The following is a 21,410-nucleotide window of genomic DNA, read 5'->3' as shown; positions in this document are numbered from 1 at the left end:
AGGTTGGAGGCTCTGTTCCTCTGCCCTGTCCATTTCTGCTCCAGAGCTCAACTTAGGGACCAGGTATCAGGGTCACTCAGGCCAGGTAAAATGAGTGCTATGAATGAGCTCTCTCCCAGTAGCCCTAGGTCAGTCTCTATAATGTGTTGCTCAGTGAACTTGCCCTCTATCCAGAGATGGTTCTTTAGCCTTCCTCCTCCTGTTCCAGCCAGTCAGGGACCTCTCCTGCCTTTTGAGTGACCCCAGCCCTCACAAGCCTCCACATTTAAAACAAACAAACCTCAGACTAGTATCTTCCTTTCCTTTTATGTTTCCTATTATCGAGTTTAAACAGCTTCCAGAGAAGACGTGTCATTTATATTAAACACTTTCTCAGTGGTGAACTGAGTTCATACTTGGCTAAAGGTGTCTTCTAGGCTGTTGTCCACATCCTTGGTGGATTTCTCCATATTGAAATCTGTAGAGACCGATCTCTTTCCCAGGGACATTTGTGTGGCCTGACCCTGGCTGTCACATCATGCAGTTTGTGCGATATGATTGCTGTTTTGATGCTTAGGTACTCTTGGCACAGTCTCCCAACTGCCCCTGGCAGGAAGGTGCTTTTTCTCTCCCAGGAGACGACGGTATACCTTGAACCAGTCACCTCTAGAGTGGCTGCCTTTACGGGATGCCTCTCCACACATCCCCTCTAATTCTCTTGCTTGGTTATATGACCTTGTGACCTCAGAGGTGGGAGGGATGCTGACCTTGACCTAAACCAGGAAACCACATAGAATGTGAGGACTTATATATCTTTGGGCAAGTCATTTGACCTCTCAAGACCTTATCTGTAAAATAGATTAGATAAGAAATACTTATAGCCTTAGCATTAAACATTTACTGCTATTATTATCAAATGTTTGATAAGTCCCTGTGTACATTGATGTAATCTTCATAACTCTTTACTTCGATTTATAGGTGAGGGTTACGTGCCAGTGAAGCCTGGGTTTGAATCTAGGTCTGCTGACTCCAAAGCCAGTCTTCTGTCCCGCAGCGTCCTGCTCTGTCTAGCAGGAGATATGAGGGCAGGTCTCCATTTGGGGCCTGTAGTGGGGTCAGAGACTAAGATTCAGGCTCTAGGTTCTGAATTCCATGTTGTTTCCTCTATATACCCCAGTCTTTCCTATGAACAGACACCTTAGAACTGCAAGGCTTGGATTGCATGGCGCTGCTCGGGAAGATAAGTTATGGGGTCTGAGCCAGGCTGTAGCTGCCCCTCCAGGCGGCTCAGGCCTCTCCCTTCTGTGTCACCAGTTAACACTGGCCGACAGCTTCTCCTCTTAACCATTCACTGCCTTCTCCCGTGTCTAACTAATGTAGTTCATGACCCGTAACTGAGAGCAGTACCAGGTATGGTCCTGTCTCCCATTCCTCTCCCCTGTCCTTCGGGCTGCATGCTTTTCATTCTTCTTACAGAAAGAATGCCTTTAACCTAGTCCGTCTTGCCACACATCTGCTTACGCTCTCAAATTATGAGCTGACTACTGATTCCTCCCTCACCCATCATTCAGCACGATGCTGATGACTGCACTATAATCCTCGATAAAATTTTCTTTCTGATTCTTGGTCTCACCTGAGCCTGTAAATAGCTTGGTGGCTTTCTCATGACTGTTTTAATCATTAGATTGTAATCAGATGTCTTGTTAACATATCTGCATGCTTCCACAGGCATCTGTCTCTTCACATGGCTGTCCAATGTGCCCCCCACAAGTTGGCCAAAGTTGTCCATTCTCTTGCTTAGAACTCAGTCACACCCACATAGCCTTGGCCTTGAACCCAGCTTTCCAGTGCTGCACAACCCATTTGCATGGCAGACCGTCAGAAAGGCTTGGAGCATCCCCCATGCCTGAAGCCAGGCTAGCGCTCGTTCTGTACGTGCACGGAAGCTGGGCAGGGGGCCCTGCCGTAACCAGACAGCCATGTGAGGAGGGAGGACCTGTCCCTTCCCGTAAGCTGTGTCATGAGGCAGCATGTCCAAGTCCTCTGCCAGGGAGTGGTACGGGCCCAGCCTGGGCATGTTTCCATGCCAGGGTGCTAGAGCCTACTGCCACATCATCTCCCTCCGCCCCACTCAAAAAAAAAAAAATCCTTCCAGAATGGAAGAATGAATCTCCCCTGTATTGGAGGGGAGATAGCGGCGGGGCAGTTGGACTTTCATCACCCGACCTCTGCATCTGCCTCAAGGACAGATTTAGCCAATTAACCTAAGAGTACCTTCCTCTCTGATTAATTCCCCCTTCTGTCTTCCCATGTGTTGTCTCTGTCGTTTCTTCTCCTCCTCCCCTCTTCCTTGCCTCCCCTTCCCCTGAACCTTACAGATAGCTCGTGAGGCTGAGGCGGCCATGTTCCACTGCAAGCTGTTTGAAGAACTGGTGCGCGCCTCCAGTCACTCCACAGACCTCATGGAAGCCATGGCCATGGGCAGCGTGGAGGCTTCTTATAAGTGTTTAGCGGCAGCTTTGATAGTTCTGACGGAGTCTGGCAGGTAGGGCCCTGAGGGCAGGTAACACTGTAGGATAACCAGCTTCTTGATCCGGCTGCGCTAGGGAAAGACGGCCACGTGCAGCCGTGCGCCTGGGCCTGGGCTCGGAGCCTCTTCTCATCTGCAGGAAGACAGCCAGGAAGGTCATGACAGGGCAGGACCAAAGGGTCCTTTGGCTCAGTAGGCGCAGTGGATGTCACAGGCTCCTGGTGAGGGACTGGTTCTGTGGAGTCTCAATGTTGGCTCGGCTCAGCTCAGCGTCTCCAGAGACTGGGCTCCTCTTGGCCTCTGTCCTCAGGGACATGTTCCTCACCAGCTGTCCTTGTGACTCTTCCACTCCCTTTCCACTTGTGACAAAGCTCTGTCCCCCTCTCGTCCCTCTGGACGGATGTTGCTCCCCTAGATTGCCCGAGAGGCAGAGGCCGCCATCTACCACTTGCAATTATTTGAGGAGCTCCGCCGCCTGGCGCCCATTACCAGCGACCCCACAGAAGCCGCCGCCGTGGGCGCCGTGGAGGCCTCCTTCAAGTGCTGCAGTGGGGCCATAATCGTCCTCACCAAGTCTGGCAGGTAGGAGGCGGCAGTGGCTCCTGGGGATGCCCTGCTTGGTGGCACCTCTCCTTGGGGGTCCTGGGAAGCAGTGCATTAAACAATGCTCAGATGGTGCTGAGCCAAGGTAAGACCCCTCTGCCTGCCACCCGGACCCTACAGGAAGGAGTTCCCCTGTCCCCTAAGGCCAGGATCTGAGAGTGAGCAGAGCCCCCTCCTGGGACCGAAGCACTCCAGGCAGCATTCGAATCAAAAGCAAGTTTACCCTGGAGACTTGCGCATAACAATGGATAGGCTGGCTATAAATGGTTGGTATTTAAAAGCTGGTCCTCTAAAATAGCAAAAACCAACCATTTCTACATATCCCCCTTACTGTGTGCTTTTTAAAAATGCAGTTTCACCGTGCCCCCATTTGATGCGCTGGTCCCCATCTGTCTTTGAGCCCTGAAGACAGGCACATTCCAGCCCAGAAATGTCGTGGTGCTGCCTTGCTGGCATCCCGTGGGGTGGGGCAGCGGGGCTGAGGACTGGCCTTGGCCTGTGCTTGGGATCCTTCACAGCCCGGGACATTGGGTTAACGTCCCTCCGTCTTCCAGTCTGGGAGTGTGTTGCTCGTTCCTGCCCACAGGGTGGGGAAGGTTTCCTGGCAGAGACAAGGGTGGAGAAGAGCAGGAAGGGCACTGCCCTGAGAACCAGGACACGGCTCTGTGCAGGTGCCCTCCGCAGAGGGCTCGAGCCTGCCACTCTTGGCTAAACGGCTTTAACCATCAGGGTTGACCTTTGTAAAAAGGTCCCAGCCATTAGGGTTGACCTTTATAAAAAGGTCCAGCCATAGCTATTTGGCTATTTTTAACTCTAGTCTTCTGGGATTTCACTCCTCTAGTCCTGACTTCAGCAACTGTTCCCTCTGAAGGCCTTGTATGGAGGCCAAGCCTGAAGTGCAAGGGCATTCTCTACTGTGATGTGTCTTACGTTTCCCTGACACCTGTTGAGTGTCCTGATAGCTTGCTTTCTGGGACCCAGTTCCTTCTGCAAGCCCCTCCCTAACTCTCGAGACACATCTGCAACTGCAAATGTTCCGTGTCAGTGTTCAAGGAAACACCTGGCAGAGGGGCTTCAAAGGGTCCCCTGCCTTCAAGAGGAACCTTGACAACCAGAGCTGCTCTCATGCCACTACTCCCATCTCCCATTCTTGCCTCCTGAGTAGCACCTAGATTTCCAGGCCTCATGTAGATACTCAGGTTTGATTCTGGGGCTCTAGAGCTCAGTTACCGGGGCTGTTCCAGGGACCTGGAGACTCCACGTCGGGTGGGGAAAGGGCACAATAGTAGAGAAGTGTGTAGACTCCCAGGAGGCCGGTCAGTTCTGCTGCTGTCCTCTCCAGATGTCAGGAGTCAGGTGCTATTCACATGCTGCTTGGCTTGTAGCTGTCACTGGCAGCAGAGGAATGGGTGCTGGTGAGGTTGGGCTGCCTCTGTGCCAGAGTTCAGGGTGTGAGCAGGGTTCTGCCAGCCAAGGGCCATGTGGGGTGAGTGAGTAAGACTGGCCATGCCGGGTCGGGCTGATCCTGAGGCCCTGGCCTGTGGGAAGGGGTAGAGGGCAAATGGTAGCATAGCAGTGCTGTAGAGGATACAGGATGAGGGGCTGCCCCAGCCCTGGGAGGCAGCTCCCTGCTCTCAGAAGGGTCCCAGGGAGCAGATGTTTAAAGTGGCGAGAGCCTTCAGACTGGCATAGCGAGTGGGATTAGAGAGGGTGAACCGTTGCTGAAGGCCCTGAGGTACTTCCTGGGAGGCCCCTGGGACCCTGTGTAATGGTCTCTTCTGCCTGTCCCCATCCCATCGCAGGTCTGCCCACCAGGTGGCCAGATACCGCCCACGTGCCCCCATCATTGCTGTGACGCGGAATCCCCAGACAGCTCGCCAGGCCCACCTGTACCGTGGCATCTTCCCTGTGCTGTGCAAGGACGCGGTCCAGGAGGCCTGGGCTGAGGACGTGGACCTCCGGGTGAACTTCGCCATGAATGTTGGTGCGTGGTTGGGAGCAAGGGCTAGAGCCTGGAGGTGTGGGGGTGCTTGAGCACTGGCCTCTCCTGGGCCCTGAAAGTTTGGGGAACAGAAAAGGGAACATTTAGATCCTAAGGGGGCAAGAGGCCCAGCTGATGACTCCTCACCCTCCCTGCGGTCCCAGCTGAACCCCAGAGCAAAGAGGAGCCTTTGAGTAGGGCTGAGCAACTCAGTCCCTCTCCTCACTCTTCCAGTCTGGGGCCCAAAGCAAAATTGTCTATTCTTTGGCATCTGCTCATTACTGAGGTTTTGTTTGTTCAGTTTTTTAAAAAATAAAATTGGCTAGAACTTCTGCACTGTGGGGGGTGGCAAAAGCAGATTAAGTACTGATGTGGCCTTTGTCCCTGTATAAGGTAGGATGTCTCGGGCTAAGAGGAAGCAGCTAGTTCTGACCTTGGGCAAGTCTCTCCACTCCAGGGAATAAAGTGAATGATATCCAAAGGTCCCTGTCAATTCTGCCAGTTGAGTGATAAGGAAATCCCTGGACCTCCCTTCTCCCCTTTGCTTGGGGTGTGAGGTTGGCGCCACCTGGTGGTGGAGGAAGGAATGGTCAGCCAGCCATGCTCCCTGCCTCTGGCAGGGCCCTGGTGTAGGGCAGCCGCCCTGGTGTGGACCTGCCTGGCTTGGCTTTTACTCACCAACCTCTTTTTTTCCTCCAGGCAAGGCTCGAGGCTTCTTCAAGAAGGGAGATGTGGTCATTGTGCTGACTGGGTGGCGCCCTGGCTCCGGCTTTACCAACACCATGCGTGTAGTGCCTGTGCCGTGATGGACCCCAGAGCCCCTCCTCCAGCCCCTGTCCCATCCCCTTCCCCTGACCTGTCCATTTAGGCCAGCAATGCTTGTAGAGCTCACTCTGGGCTGTAGTGTGGCACTGGTGGGCTGGGACACCAGGGAGAAGATTAATGCCGCTGTGAAACATGGCTGTTTGTAGACCCTGCTCACGTGGGATAGCCCAGAGCCTGGCTTGCCCATCATGTGGCCCCACCCAAGCAAGGGACAAAGGAGGAATGCAAGACTGGAGGCCCCCAGAGCCTATGGCAAGAGGGCAACAGCTCCCTCTCCTTTGTGTACCTGGTTTGGTTCCTGTAGAAAATGGATGCCCAGAGAACTCCCAACCCTGGCCTAGGGTTAGGAGACAGCCAGTAAGAGTTAGGGGCCTTAGGGCGTGGAGCAGTGGTTCCAGTTTAAGCAGACTCTGGCCCTGGCTCTTACTTGCTTCCCCAACCCCACGGCCTCCCTTGTGCACTGTGCTCTTCTGTCCTGCACTCCACTCACCTGTTGCTGCAGACAAACTCCACCCTCGCCTTCCATTTTCCCTACTACTGCAGCTGCCTCCAGGCCTGTTGCTATAGAGCCTACCTGTATGTCAATAAACAACAGCTGACACCTGTTTCCTCTCTTTTCTGCTGGGGACGGGGGAGGTGGTTGAACCCCTGCCCTCAGCAGCGTGAAACTGCCTCATACCTCACGGTGGTGCTATGGTGTTGCCAGCTTGCCTGACATCCTGTCCACCTCCCCAGTGCAGAGGTGCTGGGGGAGCAGTAGCTGGCTATCTTGAGGGTATAGGTTACCGCTTCAGCACTCTCGGGAGGTGGGGCAGCTGGGGAGATTTTAATGGCTTATATGGACGGGAGACAGGAGAGGGCAGGGACAAGGGCCTCTCCTCACTCTTGTTCTGGTGGGTAAATTCAAGGAGTAAACTGGCCCTGGCCCTGGCCCATCCCCTTTGGTCTCCCTGCAATAGGGATCCTTTACAGGAGCTGTAGGAAGAGCCCCTGCTCTGGGCACTTAAGGCTGGGCTCTGCTCCCAGGTGCCAAAATGGTTGTGGACCCAGGCTCCCCTTGGATATCCCCCCCACCCCCGTTTGCCAGTTACCTCCCTCCATGACAGCAGGGCCAAGGCAGTGTGGGAGAGGGTTGGGAATGGGACCAAATCTGGCCTGTGCCCTCCCTCCCTCCTAATCAACCACTCCCAAGGACCAAGTGACCTGGTGGGGATAGGAGAAAAGAGAGCCTGCAGGCCGGGCAAATTGGAGAATAGGATCTTTGGGCCCATACTTGCTGCCCAGTTCAGCCTAGTTCGTTGTCACACCCTGAGCTCTTCTGCCTGTGCGGCCTCCCCTTAATTTCTAGCCGCCTTCAGTCCTTCTGCAGATTCCTCCAAAAGCATATTTCCTTGGGGAGACTACAGTAAAGTGAACAGCTCCGGTAAAAGTGCCTGAGAGCATCCTGGCTCCGGGGCCCCTGCTGGTGACCTGGCTGTCCTGACCAGCATGTTCAAAATCCCCTACTTTTCACCCTCACTTCTCTGATGAAATTGACACAGCCTGGAGCTCAAGGTTGGGAGTGGGTGGGAGTCGGCTCCTGCAGGGGGCACCAAGCTCCTAGACTAGGAGGACAGAAGAGCCTGGAGGGGACACAAGACCCTCGATTTGAGGGACAGGAGGTGCCAGCCCAGGCCCTGGCTTCCGGGACCTTCCAGTCTGGGGGACCGAGATCTGCGCTGCGCCAAGTGTGTGCCCCACCTGTGCGCTCCGGCTGGGGGCCGGGAGCCGGGGGCGGGAAGGGGGCGGGCCCGTCCCGCGAGCAGCCAATGAGAGAGAGGGGGCGGGCCCAGTCCCGCGAGCAGCCAATGGGTGGGCGCTCCTAGGCGGGCGCTCCCGGGCGGGGTCGGGCTGTGCGCTGCCGGGACGCGCGGTCCTCCGCGCTAGGTGCAGGCGCTGCGATGACCGCTCTGAGCCGGAGCGAGGCCGCTGAGGCGGGCAGGTAAGGGGCCAGGGCCCGGACCCGGGGCCGTGTTCGGGGTCGCTGCCGCGAGGGGCAGGCGGCTCCGGGGCCGCAGGGGTTCGGCGCACTCTGCCCGCGGAGCAGGCACTTCCCGGCCGCCGGAACGCGGGCTGGGGGCCGAGCCGCGCTGCGCCGCCCGGGCGCCTCCGAGGCTGGGCCGTTCGTGCTGGCACGGGGTGTCCGGGCTGAGTCCGCGCTCCGAGTCTAGGGGATGAGAGACGGTCTCGCCGGCATTGGCGCAGTGGAGGGCACCCTCCTCGGGACACCTCCCGTGGTCCCCCCAACTCCCCGCCACCATCGCTGTTCATTCATTCATGTATTCATTCATTCATTCCCCGCCATATAGACCGCAGCTCTGATTGCTCCGCGCCCAAAGGCTTGCACTTCCCCGAGGCCCCTGGAGGATTAGTTTCTTTCCTCTCTCAGCCGCATCTGCGCTTGTAGCGGCCCGCTGTGCCTGGGAGGCAGCGCAGAGCTGTCCTGGCACGACTCAGCCGCACCCGTGCGCCAGGCCTGTCCCGGTCGGGCTAGCTGGGGCGGGTTTCCAAGCCTCGAGATCTGGTCCAAAGTCGCCCTGAGAGGAAGAAAAGTTCTTGCAGCTGGTGAAAGGGTAAAGAGGCAGGGCAGACAGGAGGTGGCCTTGCAAGTGACATCAATAATTGTGGCTTCTCCTCCTTGAGGGCTTGAGGTCCTGGAAGTGAGGTTATTTGCATGAAGACAGGGCCAGTGGAGGAAGCTGTAAATTCTTGCCCCTCTCTCCGTCCCAAGCTGCACAGTCTGAGCTCCGGGGGACAGTCTGGCATCCCTGGCTAGCTAGCACTGGGGTAGGTAGGGTGCATGTGTGAGCTCTGTGCCCAAATCAGGCCTGGACACAGTAGAGTGTGGACCCCTAGGGGCTCCCTCTGCTCTGTCCTCAAAGGAACTGGTGGGGCTCTACCCAGGTGTCATTTCCCCTCTTTGCTTTGCTTACCCCACCCTCCCCATGCATGATCTTTCAAAAGTGCACCTCCAGAGGGGTCAGGCTCCTAGAGAATGAGACAATCTGTGACAATCCCTGACAATCTGTGATGTCTTCGCCCCATGTGCACCTCTAGCTGGCTCTGAAGTCCGGCTCCTTTCAGAGCAAAGACTTATGGCATTGCCAAGAGGGGTGGCACAGAGGGTGTCCCTTCCATTCTTCAGTGAGGGGCCAGTATGCCCCCTCCACAGTTTTCGGATCAGGCTGGGATCCGGTCCAGTCCATGCTTTAGACACTCTTAGGTTTGAGGTTGTAGTTTGAGAGACGTCAAGGGGAGCCTCTGTGGGCATCTCTGGGGCAAGCGGGCAGGTCCAGAGGGCAAAGCTGGTACACAGGCAGCTACTGAGCTTCCAGGCAGAGTTTCTGCTGGGACCAGAGAGAAGTCTTCCTTCCCAACTTCTCCTGAGGAGAATTTTCTTAATAGCCTAGAGAGAGCAGCTCGAGCTCCATTTGTGCCTTGATGTTGCTGGATGTTTTCAGATGTCTGAATTTAGGCCAGTCCTCAAAGCTTTAGAGCAGACCAGAGACCTGTGTGCTAATTCATCCACCGGGGATGTTCTCCTGACCCTTGAGCTGGGGGGGTCAGCAGTAGCCAAGATGGGTTTTTGCTAGCGGCCTCGCTGAAGCTCTTAGTGCTGCCTGAATGACTTCACCCAGCCCTGCCCCTGGGTACGCTGTTGCTGTGGCCCTTGAGTGCCACATACCATATTTATCAGACTGCTGTGAAGAGCCTCACTCTGTTCCTATTTTGCTTCGACTTGAGACAAGTCACTTCTCCCTGGGCCTGCTCTCCCACAAGGTAAGGAGATTGAACTGTGGCTCTCTAAAGGCCTTCTGCATGCTGTCATTCAGTGATTCTGCTAACTAGAGTGTTTCCTCCTCAATTTCTGAAGGTGTTTCATTTCTTTCCGTAATTTCTCTTTTGCTATGACTACCCATGGGAAGCCTATGAAGTTGAGAAGGGTGCAGCATTCCACTTTGGTGTCTAGTGTGAGTCTGAACACCCGAACATTTGTTTTTCTCCTTTCCTGAGAAGTGAAAATAATTTTCCCCCATTCCGAAGCCATCTCTGCTGCAGGTTTGGCATGAAGTCAGTTTTGGCCACTGTGCTGCTATTCACCTGAGCTGCAGGGCATCAATCTGTCACCACCTGTTATCACGAACCTTTGAAGCTTTGATTAATTCCCCAGCTGTTTACTAATATAGGAAAGGAAGGGGGGGAGGGCAGAGGGCCCTGGGGATGGAGCTTCCTGTGTGATTAAGAAGTAACCGCTTCTCGAGGTGCACCTGTCTGTCACGGCACAGATTCCAAAAGGAATGTATTGTTCTCGAGAATATAATATCAGCCTGTACAGGAGAAACTGCTTCCTCGCCCCCCCCCCCACCACAACTACGCATTTTTACTTCAGCAATGCTTGGTCATAATTTAGGAATGGAGAAGTGTTTTAATAACCTATGGTGGTTGAACCGATCTTTAAAGCCTTGTTCTAAATTAATGTATCATCAGTGATGTTTGAAATTACATTGTTGGCCGGGCGCGGTGGCTCACGCCTGTAATCCTAGCCCTCTGGGAGGCCGAGGCGGGTGGATCGCTCGAGGTCAGGAGTTCAAGACCAGCCTGAGCGAGACCCCGTCTCTACTAAAAATAGAAATAAATTATCTGGCCAACTAAAATATATATAGAAAAAATTAGCCGGGCATGGTGGCGCATGCTTGTAATCCCAGCTACTCGGGAGGCTGAGGCAGTAGGATCGCTTAAAGCCCAGGAGTTTGAGGTTGCTGTGAGCTAGGCTGATGCCACGGCACTCACTCTAGCCTGGGCAACAAAGTGAGACTCTGTCTCAAAAAAAAAAAAAAAAAAAAAAAAAAAAAAGAAATTACATTGTTAATTTTTAAACAGACATTAGGTTTTGGCTGGCAACATTTTTTTTTCAACTGGAAATAAAGAGCACATAAAGAATTAATTTAAATAAAACATGAATTGCTTTTCCTCCTAGTGTATTGACATGGCACATCAATGGTATGGTAAATCACTGTCAAAATCTTACCAGTATTTCATTTCGTTGGCTTACCCAACTTGCAGCAGTGTGGGTGGTGTGCCTGAGCAAACAACTGGGACTGGTTATAAGAATTTTTTTTCCCTTCTATAGAAAAAAAAAATTTAGATGTTTCTAATATGTGTTAGAATTCATCGAATTACTCAAAACTTGCCAGTGATCACTCGGGCCACACAAAATGCTATTTTAAAATAATTTTTGAATTGTAAAAGACTACCTAGAAATTTTATTTTAAAATAACCTAGTGACAATACCTTAGAATTAATATTCATACTAGGCTTCCTTTGTTACCAAACAAGTTGAAAAATGGTTATATTTTTAATTGCTAACTATTTTATTGTGGAAAAATTTAAACATATATGAAAGAAGGGGGAAAAGTGCAATAAGGGGCATGTGTCATAACCCAGCTATGACACCCAGCTATAACAATGACCAAGCCATGGGTCAAGCTTGTTTCATATATACCTCCCTTCTCCCTCTCTCCTGGATTATTTTGAAACAAATTGAAGCTATTATTTTATCCACAAATATGTCAGTGTGTATCTATAAAAGACAAAGTCTTTTTTTTTTTTTTTTCGAGACGGAGTCTCACTCTGTTGCCTGGGCTAGAGTGCCGTGGCGTCAGCCTAGCTCACAGCAACCTCAAACTCCTGGGCTCAAGCAATCCTACTGCCTCAGCCTCCCCAGTAGCTGGGACTACAGGCATGTGCCACCATGCCTGGCTAATTTTTTTCTATATGTATTTTTAGCTGTCCAGATAATTTCTTTCTATTTTTTTAGTAGAGATGGGGTTTCGCTCTTGCTCAGGCTGGTCTTGAACTCCTGACTTCGAGCGATCCTCCCACCTCGGCCTCCCAGAGTGCTAGGATTACAGGAGTGAGCCACCTCGCCCGGCCTACAAAGTCTTTTTAAAAATATTCCTACAATATCACTATCACACCTAAAAAATGACAGTAAGTCCTTAAAAATCATCAGATTGCCAGTCAGCATTTAAATTTCCTCCATTGTCTCTTAAATGTCTTTGTACCATTTATTTATTTTGATAAGGATTCAAATGAGGTTTATACTTTAATTAAAGTCAAAGCGTTGACACTTTGAATCTATACGTCTATATCTATAATCTTTTAATTTATAGGTTCCCCTTTCATTTCTTTTTCTTTTTCCTTGCAAATTATTTGTTAAAGAAGCTGGATTATTTTCCCAAAACCATTTTCCAGTTTGTTGATATTGTTTAAAATGTTCCTTTGATTCCTGTATTTCCTATAAATTGGGAGTTGGATCTAGATTCTTGGTTGGATTTGGGTGGTATTATATGCTTCCAACAGCAAATAAAGTCGGGCACAGTGGCACATGCCTGTAGTACCAGCTACTTGGGAGGCTGAGGCAGGAGGCTTGCTTGAGCCCAGGAGTTTGAGGCCAGCCTGGGCAATATAGCAAGACCCTGTCACTTAAAAAAAGAAAAACAAAGAAAAAGCACCAGCACATAATATCTGGTTATTTTCTTTGGTGAATGTTAGCAGCCATTGACAATTATTTCATGTAGACTCATTATTACATTTCATTAGGAATTGAAAAATGGTATTAATCTAATTCTGTCTTTCTTCATTCTCTATTAGCTGGAATCTTTCTATAAAAGGAAGTGTCTCCTCTTCAACTATTTGGTTACCATGAGACATAGCTAGTACTAGAAAGACAGAATAAATACTTGACTCTTTCCTTTTATTTACTAGTTTTCAAAATCATGGGATGTATCCCTAGTATCCACCAAAGGTGACCAATGAGTCATTTTTGTATTATTATGATCTCATGAATTTAAACACACTTGATATGTTTTAGTCCATTGTAGACATAATTTATGGTTTTTTTTTTTTTTGAGACAGAGTCTCTCTCTGTTGCCCGGGCTATAGCGCCATGGTGTCAGCCTAGCTCACAGCAACCTCAAACTCCTGGGCTTAAGCAATCCTCTGCCTTAGCCTCCTGAGTAGCTGGGACTATAGGCATGTGCCACCATGTCTGGCTAATTTTTTCTATATATTTTTAGTTGTCCAGATAATTTCTTTATATTTTTTAGTAGAGACGGGGTCTCACTCTTGCTCAGGCTGGTCTTGAACTCCTGACCTCGATTGATCCTCCTGCCTCGGCCTCCCAGAGTGCTAGGATTACAGGAGTGAGCCACCACACCTGGCCAACATCATTTATATTGATGTTCAAATTGTCCCATCATTAAATTGGCTCCTGAGTCCTTGTGCCATGACCCCAGTATTTGATAGCTTCCTTGGTTTCTTGCCTGATTAGATGTTTTAGGCTCATTTGTGCATTTCTTGTGTCACATCTGGAATTAGCCATTTCTCCGAGGAGATGATTAAATTAAAGGAATAGTCTCTATCATTTAGAGGTCATAGGCTACATTGAGAACCTAATAAAAGTGAATGTTCTCTTTCCGGAAACATGCCCTTTTGTTCAGACCTAATAATTTTGTCCAAAATTCCAGGGGTTCACAGACCTACCCTGCAATCCTTGCCTGGACTCCCCAGGGATGGGATTTATGTTAGATATCAACTTGGGTCCATAATGATGGAAGATTTGGGAGGATTAGAAATAACCAGCTGGCCTTAGGTAAAAGCAGACAGTGGGAAAGCTAATGGATCTTGCAACATAACACTCAAGAGATGTAAGAGAAGAGAGGATCATGGCCCAGACTTTGCACTGGTCACACTGGCAGTGGAGATCAGTTTTATCAAGGATGGAACATGGTAACAAATGTTTGTTCCTTGGTGAAGGATCACTAGATAGAAGGAGGTCCATTTGGGTGTTGGAAAGAACTTTCTAATAGTCAAGGCTGCAGTGATATGCCCAATAGATGGTACTTACATATAGACATACATTTTGAAATTCCTTTTATCTAATTACAACTCTACCTTTTTTTGGTCCATTCAAATTCTTATTTCTTTACATCAAGCCTCTTGATATGGATAACACTGAATAAGGGTTTTTTGGTTTTGTTTTGTCTTGCCTTTTAAGTCATTCCCAGCTATATAGTCAGTGTCATATTATAGGAAGGGCCTGAGCTTTCAGGCAGACCTGAGTTCAAATCCTTGCTCCACAAGTTACTGCTGAGTTACTACTGGCCCTAAGCCTCCAGTTGTTCACCTATAAAACAGACTCACCTCTGGCCTACTTCAAAGGTTCTTGAGCTGTGTAATGGCCTTGTACACAGTAGGTGCTCACCAAAAGGTACTTTCCCTGCAGTGCCTCTAGGCTTGAGAATCTGAGATTAGGCCTCTCTGTGATGATTCAGCCCCAGGTCTGAGAAAAGTTTCCTCTATTTTCCTTCTCAAGGTACAAAGTTCATTTTTTAAAATAAACTTTTTATTTTGAGATAATTATGGACTCACATGCAATTTTATAAAATAATACAGAGAGCTCTCATATATCCTCACCCACTCTCCCCCAATGGTTACATCCTGCATAGCAATAAAACACTGTCACTACTAGAAAATTGACATTGATATAATCCTCAACCTTTGTCAGATTTTACCAGTCTTATATGGACTCATTTCTGTGTGTGTGTGTGTGTGTGTGTGTGTGTGTGTGTGTGCGCATGCGCGCCTGTGTGTGTATTTACTTTTGTTCAATTTTATCACGTGTGCATTTGGCCAAGTTCATTTTTAAAACCAAGGTTTATTTTTCTGTTGGATTCTGAAGGTTTCCATGTAGTGAAGAATGAAATTTTTGGAATTTGGCATTTCAGAGGTGTCTATTAGTTGATATTGTAGTCTCTTTGGAACAAGATTTTTTCCTGCCTTCTCTTTTTTGTAAAAAAATTCTTTTCACTAAATGAAAATAGTTTGTTCATTCTGATCATAAAATTCAAGCAAAGTATACAGAAAATACAGAAAAGTGTAAAGAAAGAAATAAAAAACATGGTAATACCCCAATTCATGGAGAAAAACATTGTTGGAATTTTGATGTGCATTCTCCTATATATATTTTATTATGCATGCTATTCTATATAATACTTTTCCAATGTTATATAATGCTATCCTTCCATGTTAATATAGACTAATTTTTAATGTTTTAATAATAAATGTTGATAAATATAATTTTAATGATTATGTATAGCCTTCTATGAATAAACCATAATTTGTGCCCTATTGATGGACATTTATATTATTTCCTTTTTTTCCTCTTCTACCTACACTTTAGTAAACATTTCTTATTATACATTCAAATTTGTGTCCAATTATTTCCTAACAATAGATTATTAGAAATGGAATTTATGGGCCTGGCAGGTACCTACATATAAAATTTATGTACCTTTCTCATACTGCTCTGCCACACAGTCGTGTGTGAGACTGCCTGTTCACCAATATGTTGATCAATATTAGATAATACTAACTTTTAAGTCTTTGAAATCTAATTAGTAAAAGAAGATATTTGTACCTTTAGTTTTAAATATCTTTATTGTTTTTTATTTAAAAATTATTACATACGTGTTAGAAGTTCGAACAAAATAGATAGTATATAAAGGGTGAAAATCACTCCATAGCTCTCCCCCCAGATATAAAGACTATTGTTGATTGTATACCTGCAAGTATAAATTTTATTTTACAAATAGATTATATCATACTTACTGCACTATACCAACTTTTCACTTAAACAATACATTTTAGACTTTTTTCTATATTAGCACATGGAGCTATGTCTTATTCTTTTAGTCACTTGGAGAAGAATCCATTATATTGATAAAATACTATTTTGGTATTTCTACTTTTCCCCCCATAATTGTTAACCATATGAGTCCCCATTTGTGCTATTTCCTTAACATCAAATTTCTTGAAGTGAAGTTGTTGGATTAAAGGATTTGCATTTCTTAAGGCGTTTGATATATATCAGAAAGGTTAACTCAGTCTTTAGTCTTATGGGTTATAAAGAATGCCTATTTTCCACATCCTTGGTATACTGAGCACTATATTTTTTTAATGTTTACTGATAAGATAGGTAAGATAGATTTTTTGCGTGTGAATTCCTGTTCATATTCTTTACTCACTTTTCTATTAGATTGTTTACCTTTTTCTTATTGACTTGGATGAGCTCATTACGTATTAAGAATACCAATCCTTTGTTTAAATTTTGATGTACAAAAATTTAAAATTTTTATACAGTTAAATCTTTTATGTGTTTTGGGTTTTATATCTTGCTTAGAAAAGCCTTTCCTGATATTTTAAAAATATTCTCTTCTATTTTATTCTAGCTCTTTACAGGTTTAGAAAACATTTAGATGTTTTTTCTACCTGGAATATATTTTTGTGAATGGTGTGAGATAGCCAGTTGCCCCAATACCATTTATTGCACATCTATTCTTTCTCTACTTATTTGAAACAGCTTCTTTATCATATACTAAATTCTCATATACCTGTAGATCGTTTTCTGGACTGTGGCTTATGTTCCATTTATCTATAAATCTTTCCTAAACCAGTAAATACTTCTCTATTTAATTGCTCTATCTTTGTAGTTTGCTCTGACATCGGCAGGGCAAAGCCTTTGCATTATTTGTCTTTTTCAAATTTTTCTTGCACACTTTCTCTTTCTTTTTCTCTCATGCGTGCACTCATGAGTGCGCAAACACACACACTCTATTGGAACTGAATTACATTTATAAATTTGCTTCCTTAAATCTTTCCACTCAAGAACAAGATCTATCTCTCCATTTATTCAAGTCTTCTTTGATGTGATTTAAAACATGCTTATGATTTTCTTTTCATAGATTTTCTACATTTTTAAAATTTATTCTTGGATATTTTATTATTTTTTGTTGTCATATGAATATAATCATTTTCCCAAATACATTTTATAACTGTATTGCAAGTTAACAGTTATAAAATGTTCATTTTAACAGGTTAACAAGAAAACTATTGATTTTCATGTTGATCTTGTAACGATTAGAATAGTAATTAATTCTGCCTGGCTTGATGGCTCAAGCCTATAATCCCCGCACTTTGGGAGGCTGAGGCAGGAGAATTGCTGGAGACCAGGAGTTCAAGACCAGCCTGAGCAAGAGGGAGACCCCCATCTCTACAAAAAAATACACATGTTTGAGCTCAGGAGTTTGAGGTTGCAGTGAGCTATGATGACTCCACTGAACTGTAGCGGGGTTGGTGGGGGGGAGCTCTCAAAAAAAGAATCCACAAGAGTTAATTATGTGTCTCTCCCCATCACACTTTTTCAAGGCTCACCAGTTGATTATGTGCTGTAAGGTAGTTTATCTTACCATCTTCAAATAATAATTGCCGCTTTTTAATATATAAGCCTTTTATTTATTTTTCTCGCCTTTGTGCAATGGCAAGAGCCTCCAGAACAATGTTTTTTTTTTTTTTTTTTTTTTGAGACAGAGTGTCACTTTGTTGCCCTGGCTAGAGTGAGTGCCATGGCGTCAGCCTAGCTCACAGCAACCTCAAACTCCTGGGCTTAAGCGATCCTCCTGCCTCAGCCTCCCGAGTAGCTGGGACTACAGGCATGCGCCACCATGCCCGGCTAATTTTTTCTATATATATTTTAGTTGGCCAGATAATTTCTTTCTATTTTTAGTAGAGATGGGGTCTCGCTCTTGCTTAGGCTGGTCTCGAACTCCTGACCTCAAGCGATCCACCCGCCTCGGCCTCCCAGAGTGCTAGGATTACAGGCGTGAGCCACCGCGCCAGGCCAGAACAATGTTGAATAATAGTGGCGGGAGCAGGCATTCCTTGGGGATTTCCATCAGTTAGACAATCTGGGGTTCTTCCTGGAGGAAGCGGTCCCAGGACCTAGCAAGCTCCTTACGACTAGGTCGTTGGTCAGGAATCTGAACCCTCAGTGGGAGCACAGCTTGGGGGAGCCCAGTTGGCGGGAGCCTGCGACAGGGTGAGGAGCCAGACCCTTCCTGGGGCGTGCACAGTCCGGGCCAGCTACCACGTTTGGTGCCGGGCACCGATCCAGGAGGGGCTCGGGTGGGGCCGGGCGCGGCTGCGGCACCCCACAGCTCCCCGTCTGCGCTTGCAGGACGCCTGAGGACCCCAGGCCCTGCAAAGGGTCGGCTGGGGCCGGCGATCGGTGCCGCCGCAGGCGCCGCCTCTGGAGCCGCTAAGTGTGGCGCTGGAATTCCGGGCGCGGCTGCGCTGCAGGGCCGGGCCACCCGGGCCACCCGGGCCTCCCGGCCCCGTCCAAGGCGGCAGAAATAGACTTGTGGTCGGCGGAGGAGCCGCGGGCCAGGCCGGCGTGGGGAGCGGTGGGCCGGGCAGCGGGGCTGAGGGCCAGGGCAGCCCCCTCCCTCCGCGACCGCAAACATCCCCTCAGGGCACCAGCAGAGAAATGTACCATCCAGTCCTGCCGGGCCCCACCCAGGGCCTCCAGGGAGCGGAGAGAGGCAGGATCCCAGGTTGGCGCGGGGCTGAGCTGGTTTGTGACCCGGTTTCCGGCTGTGCTCAGCAGCAGCAACCTCCCTTGGGGACAGTGGCCTGTCCTCACTCTCCCTCCCTGGGATGCAGTCACCAGCCTGGGAGAGAGGAAGGAACAGCAGACCCCACCGCTGCACCGGAGTTGTCCTGGCTAAAGTTACCGCTCCATGGTGGCAAATTCGGTGACTGCCCTTGAGGCCTGCTCTCACTTGGCCTCTCAGTAAACTTCAGCGCCGCTTCCCCCTTCCTCCCTGTGAAACACTCCTTTGGCCTCCATGGCAACCTGTACACCTGGTTTTCTTTCTACTGCTCAGGCCACTCTCTCCTGATCTTGGGGGCCTCCCCCCTTCCTCCGCCACACAATCTTTAAGCCTTAGGGTTCTTCAGGCCCCAGACTCCTCCCCACTTTGCCCTCACTCCTTCTTGTCTTCACTAAGGTATAATTCACACACCGTTAAAATTCACCTTTCTGAAGTGCACAACTCAGTGGTGGTGCGTATATTTGCAAAGTTGTGCAACCGTCATCACTATCTAATTTCAGAACATTTTCATCATCCCAAAGAGAAACTCTAGATACCATTAGAAGTCACTCCTCATTTCTCCCTTCCCCCTAGCCCCAGGCAGCTGCTAAACTACTTTTCATCTATAGGGATTTGCCTACTTCAGACATTTCCTATACACGGAACCATGTGATATGACTGGCTTGTTTCCCTTAGCATCAGGCCTTAAGGTTCATTCGTGTGGTAGCATGTATCAGTGCTTCATTCCTTTTATGGCTGAATTCGATTCCATTGTCTAGATACACCACATTTTGTTTATCCATTCGTCACTTGGTGGGTGTTTGAGTTGTTTACATTTTTTGGCTATTATGAAAAATGCTGTTGTGAGTATTCATGTATGTACAAGGTTTTGTGTGGACATACCTTTTCAGTTTTCTTGGATATATAACTAGGAGTGTAATTGCTGGGTCATATAGTAACTCTATGTTTAGCCATTTGAGGAACCACCAAACTATTTTCCGAGGCAGCTCACCATGTACATTCCCACCAGCAATGTGTTCATCTGCGGGCTCCAGCTTCCCCACGTCCTCACCAACACCTGTTCTTCATTATGGTCCCCCAGTGTGTGTGAAGGGGTCTCTCATTGTGGTTTTTTTCCTTTTTTAAGACGGAGTCTCACTCTGTTGCCCGGGCTAGAGTGCTGTGGCGTCAGCCTAGCTCACAGCAACCTCAAACTCCTGGGCTCAAGCGATCCTTCTGCCTCAGCCTCCCGAGTAGCTGGGACTACAGGCATGCGCTACCATGCCCGGCTAATTTTTTCTATATATTTTTAGTTGTCCAGCTAATTTCTTTCTATTTTTTTTTAGTAGAGACAGGGTCTCGCTCTTGCTCAGGCTGGTCTCGAACTCCTAAGCTCAAACGATCCTCCCGCCTCAGTCTCCCAGAGTGCTAGGTCTCATTGTGGTTTTGATTTACATTCCCCGATGACTAATGATGTTGAGCATCTTCTCATGTGCTTATTGGCCATTTAATACCTTCTTTAGAGAAATGTTTATTCAAACATTTGCCCATTTAAAATTTTTAATTGGGTTATTTGTCTTTTTTATTGGTGAACTATAAGAATTCTCTTAAAAATTTTTTAAATTGTGGTAAAAGAAACCCCCACCTAACATAAAATTTATCATCGTAACCACTTTTAAGTATACAGTTATTAGTGTTAAGTATGTTCACATGGTTGTGCAACCAATCCCGAGAACTTTTACGTCATGCAAAACTGAAACTCTATATTGATTAAATAACTCCCCATTCTCCCCTCCCCTCATCCCCTGGCAACCACCATTCTTTCTGTTACTGTGAATTTGACTACTCTAGATACAGGCCGGGTATAGTGGTTCCTGCCTGTAATCTCAGCACTTTAGGAGTCCAAGCCGGGAGAGTCACTTGAGCTTAGGAGTCCCAGGTTGCGGTGAGCTATGATCCTTAGAGCGAGGATCTTGTTTCTAAGGGGGAAAAAAACATTGGATTCATATAGTATTTGTCTTTTTCTGAGGCTTATTTCACTTACTATAATATCCTCAAGGTTGTAAGTGTTCTCTGTATATTCTGAATACTAGTTCCTTTTCAGACATATGATTTGCAAATAGTTTCTCCCATTCTGTGGATTGTCTTTTCACTTTCCTGATGGTATCATTAACAGCACAAGTTTCTAACTTTGATGAGTTCCAATTTATCTTTTTCTTCTGTTTCTTGTATTTCTGACATATCTAAGAGACCATTGCCTAATTGGTCATAAAGATTTACACCTACATTTTCTTCTAACAGTTTTATAGTTTTAGCTCTGACATTTGTGAGTTAATTTTTATGTACAGTGTGAGATAAGGGTCCAGCTTTATTTTTTTTGCTTGTGGATATTCATTTGGTCAAGATCATGTGTTGAAAAGACTGTTCTTTTCCCCATAGTTGTTGGCAGTCATGTTGACAGCTTCTCTTCTTTGTGTACTCACTTTCCCTGGGGGATCTTATTAGCATTAGCTCCTATTCTCATCTATGGGCCAGTGACTCAGAAATTTATCCCTCCAGCCCAGACCTTTCTTCTCAGCTGCTTAGTCATATACAAGTATAGTTTAGTCATATACAAGTATAGCTTATCTCCACTCAAATGTCTCTCATACATGTTCAAGACTGAACTCATGGTCGGGCAAGGTGGTTCATGCCAGTAATCCTATTAATAGCACTTGGGGAGGCAGAGGTGGGAGGATCACTTGAGGTCAGGAGTTCAAGACCAGCCTGAGCAAGAGCAAGACCCCATCTCTACAAAAAATAGAAAAATTAGCTGAGCATGGTGGTGTGTGCCTGTAGTCCCAGCTACTTGGAAGACAGAGGCAGGAGAATCGCGTGAGCCCAGGAGTTTGAGGTTGCAGTGAGCTATGATGATACCACTGTACTCTGGCCTAGGCAATAGAGTAAGACTCTGTCTCCAAAA

The 21,410-nt window shown here is 47.6% G+C and overlaps 2 protein-coding genes across 14 annotated transcripts in view; both read left to right on the top strand.

Annotated features, from left to right (window-relative positions):
* The window catches only part of PKM (pyruvate kinase M1/2), a 28,998-nt gene extending 22,479 nt beyond the window's left edge, over nucleotides 1-6,519 (top strand). For 4 of the 6 annotated variants that reach the window (XM_045531096.1, XM_045531113.1, XM_045531077.1 and 1 more), the window contains 3 exons: nucleotides 2,925-3,091; nucleotides 4,915-5,096; nucleotides 5,793-6,519. In XM_045531096.1, the coding sequence (XP_045387052.1) occupies nucleotides 2,925-3,091; nucleotides 4,915-5,096; nucleotides 5,793-5,899 (456 nt within the window). In that variant the 3' untranslated portion in view covers nucleotides 5,900-6,519. Of the gene's footprint in view, nucleotides 1-2,357; nucleotides 2,525-2,924; nucleotides 3,092-4,914; nucleotides 5,097-5,792 lie in introns of all 6 variants that reach the window. The other 2 variants (XM_045531103.1, XM_045531086.1) reach the window with 1 other exon arrangement.
* Nucleotides 6,520-7,808: 1,289 nt separating this feature from the next.
* GRAMD2A (GRAM domain containing 2A) overlaps nucleotides 7,809-21,410 on the top strand; it is a 35,683-nt gene continuing 22,081 nt past the window's right edge. For 5 of the 8 annotated variants that reach the window (XM_045531053.1, XM_045531045.1, XM_045531004.1 and 2 more), the window contains exon 1: nucleotides 7,809-7,899. In XM_045531053.1, coding sequence (XP_045387009.1) covers nucleotides 7,859-7,899 — 41 coding nt within the window. In that variant the 5' untranslated portion in view covers nucleotides 7,809-7,858. Of the gene's footprint in view, nucleotides 7,900-9,686; nucleotides 9,738-20,274; nucleotides 20,394-21,410 lie in introns of those variants that run through there. The other 3 variants (XM_045531037.1, XM_045531007.1, XM_045531012.1) reach the window with 3 other exon arrangements.

Source organism: Lemur catta, chromosome 1 (genome assembly GCF_020740605.2).
Source record: "Lemur catta isolate mLemCat1 chromosome 1, mLemCat1.pri, whole genome shotgun sequence".
NCBI lineage: Eukaryota > Metazoa > Chordata > Mammalia > Primates > Lemuridae > Lemur > Lemur catta.
The sequence above is the reverse complement of the archived record's forward strand: the minus strand, read 5'-3'. Positions and strand labels throughout refer to the sequence as shown.